General features: G+C 47.7%; 1 protein-coding gene across 1 annotated transcript; it reads left to right on the top strand.

Annotated features, from left to right (window-relative positions):
• Window positions 1-240: 240 nt before the first annotated feature.
• GPR32 (G protein-coupled receptor 32) lies at window positions 241-1,181 on the top strand. Its single transcript, XM_029236217.1, is given in 4 exon segments — window positions 241-608; window positions 610-743; window positions 746-1,143; window positions 1,146-1,181. Coding segments are annotated over 4 exon segments (936 nt in total).
• Window positions 1,182-1,881: the final 700 nt, after the last annotated feature.

Genomic DNA, 1,881 nt, shown 5'->3' on the forward strand with positions numbered 1-1,881 from the left:
GTGTAAGTCCTATGAGGGCCTGTTTTGTTACATGACTCAGTTCCAGTACCTAGAGCAGTATCAGAGTGACATAATAAGCATTCAATAAAAGTATATTGAATGGAAAAATGAATGAAGGGGTCTCAGAGGGGGCCATGGGCTCTGAATAGCAGTGAAAGGTAACTTGTAGCTCTGATATGTGGTCCTTCCTCTTCTAGAAAGATGAATTCTACCTCTGCTCCCAAATGCCATCCTCAGGAGATGGAGTGCCTCCACCAGCTGACCACAGTTATCATGCCTGTGTCCTTTGTGGCTGGTGTAGTGGCGAATGGGCTGGCTCTCTGGATGACTGTTCTCCGAATGCCGCGAACTTTTACTACCATCTGGTTCTTCAACCTGGCCCTTGCTGACTTCACTGTCTTACTGTCCCTGCTTATCACCATATAGAGTGTAGCGGTTGGCCAGTGGCTCCTCAACGGTGTGGCCTGCAAGCTTTACATGGTCTTCTTGGCCCTCAGCTTCTTTACCAGCATCTGCCTCTTGGTCCTCATCTCTCTGGACCGTTGCATCTCTTTCCGCTACCCCATCTGGTCCTGAAACCACTGCGCTGTGCAGCAAGCTGGCTGGCTGGCTGGCTGCTGTCACTTGCTCTCCATACTTGATTTTCCAGACCACTGAAGAGCAGAAAGGATGTGTCTACTGCCGCTTCAATATTGACATAGAGAATAAGGGGAAGGAGAATCCAGCTCCCAGGATCGGAAGTGAGTGGTTTTGAAGAGAAAAATGACTGTGACCATCATTCACTTCCTGCTGGGTTTCTTGGTGCCCTTGGTGATCATCAGTACCTGTGCCCACCTCATCTGCACCAAGCTCCAGCAGGAGGGCTGGGTCCATGCCAGCCAGCCAAAGAAGCTGCTGTTGGTGTTGGTGAGCGCCTTTTTCATTTCCTGGTTCCTGTTTAACATGGAGCTCTTGGTCCAATTGTAGCAACCGCAAAACGAACCTGACCCTAAGATGCTGCTCATCCTCTGGGCTACCTTCTCCCTGGGCTGTTTCAACAACTGCCTCAACCCTTTCCTCTTCATTGGCAGAGATGGCCAAGAAAAGTTTTTCCAGTCTTTGCCTTTTGCCTTGGCCAGAGCATTTGGTGAGGAGGGGTTTTTCAGTCAGCCTGTCCCCAAGGTGAAGCCCCCAAGGTATGATGGAAACCTTCATGTACAAGCTGGAAATCCTCCTGCTTAGTTTGCAGCCCCTTCCCTAGGCTGACTTCCAAGACTCTGTCAAATCCTGCCTCTTTTTTCAGGAAGTCTTCCCGGCAATCTCTTATCTAAATCTTTTCATTATAAACGTCTAGCTTTCCCCCAGTATCCATCTTATCCTTCCTTTATAGTAAGACTCCTACTTGTTTTAAACTATTTACGTGGTTAGCCAAGGAAAAAAGACTACATTTCCCAGTGTCCCTTGCAACTAGATATGGCCATGTGACTACTTTCTGGCCAGTAGTATGTGAGTGAAAGTAATCAGTGTAATTTCCTTGAAGTGCCCTTAATGGAAGATGCCTGCTCTCCATTCCTTCATTTCCCCCTTTCCATTGTCTAGAATGCAGATGTATCAGTTAGCTTTGCAGTGTAACAAACGTCTCCAAACTTAGAGGCTTAAAATAATAACCTTTTATGATTTCTTTGGGTCATCAACTTGGGCTGGGCTCAGCTGAGCAGTTTTCTGTTTTGGCTGGGCTTCCTCAGGCATTTGTGGTCAGTTATGGGTCAGCTAAGTGACTCTGTTTCTGGGAGGGGTTGTTGACCTCAGCTAGGTTGTTGACCTCAGCTAACCTTCAGCTAGGATGATGGGATTGATCAAGCCATGTAGTTCTCATCGTCCTGCAGGCTGACTAGGGCTTTT

The sequence above is a fragment of the Monodon monoceros genome, unplaced genomic scaffold (assembly GCF_005190385.1).
Source record: "Monodon monoceros isolate NGI ecotype Baffin Bay Population unplaced genomic scaffold, NGI_Narwhal_1 Super_Scaffold_10, whole genome shotgun sequence".
NCBI classification, from domain to species: Eukaryota; Metazoa; Chordata; class Mammalia; order Artiodactyla; family Monodontidae; genus Monodon; species Monodon monoceros.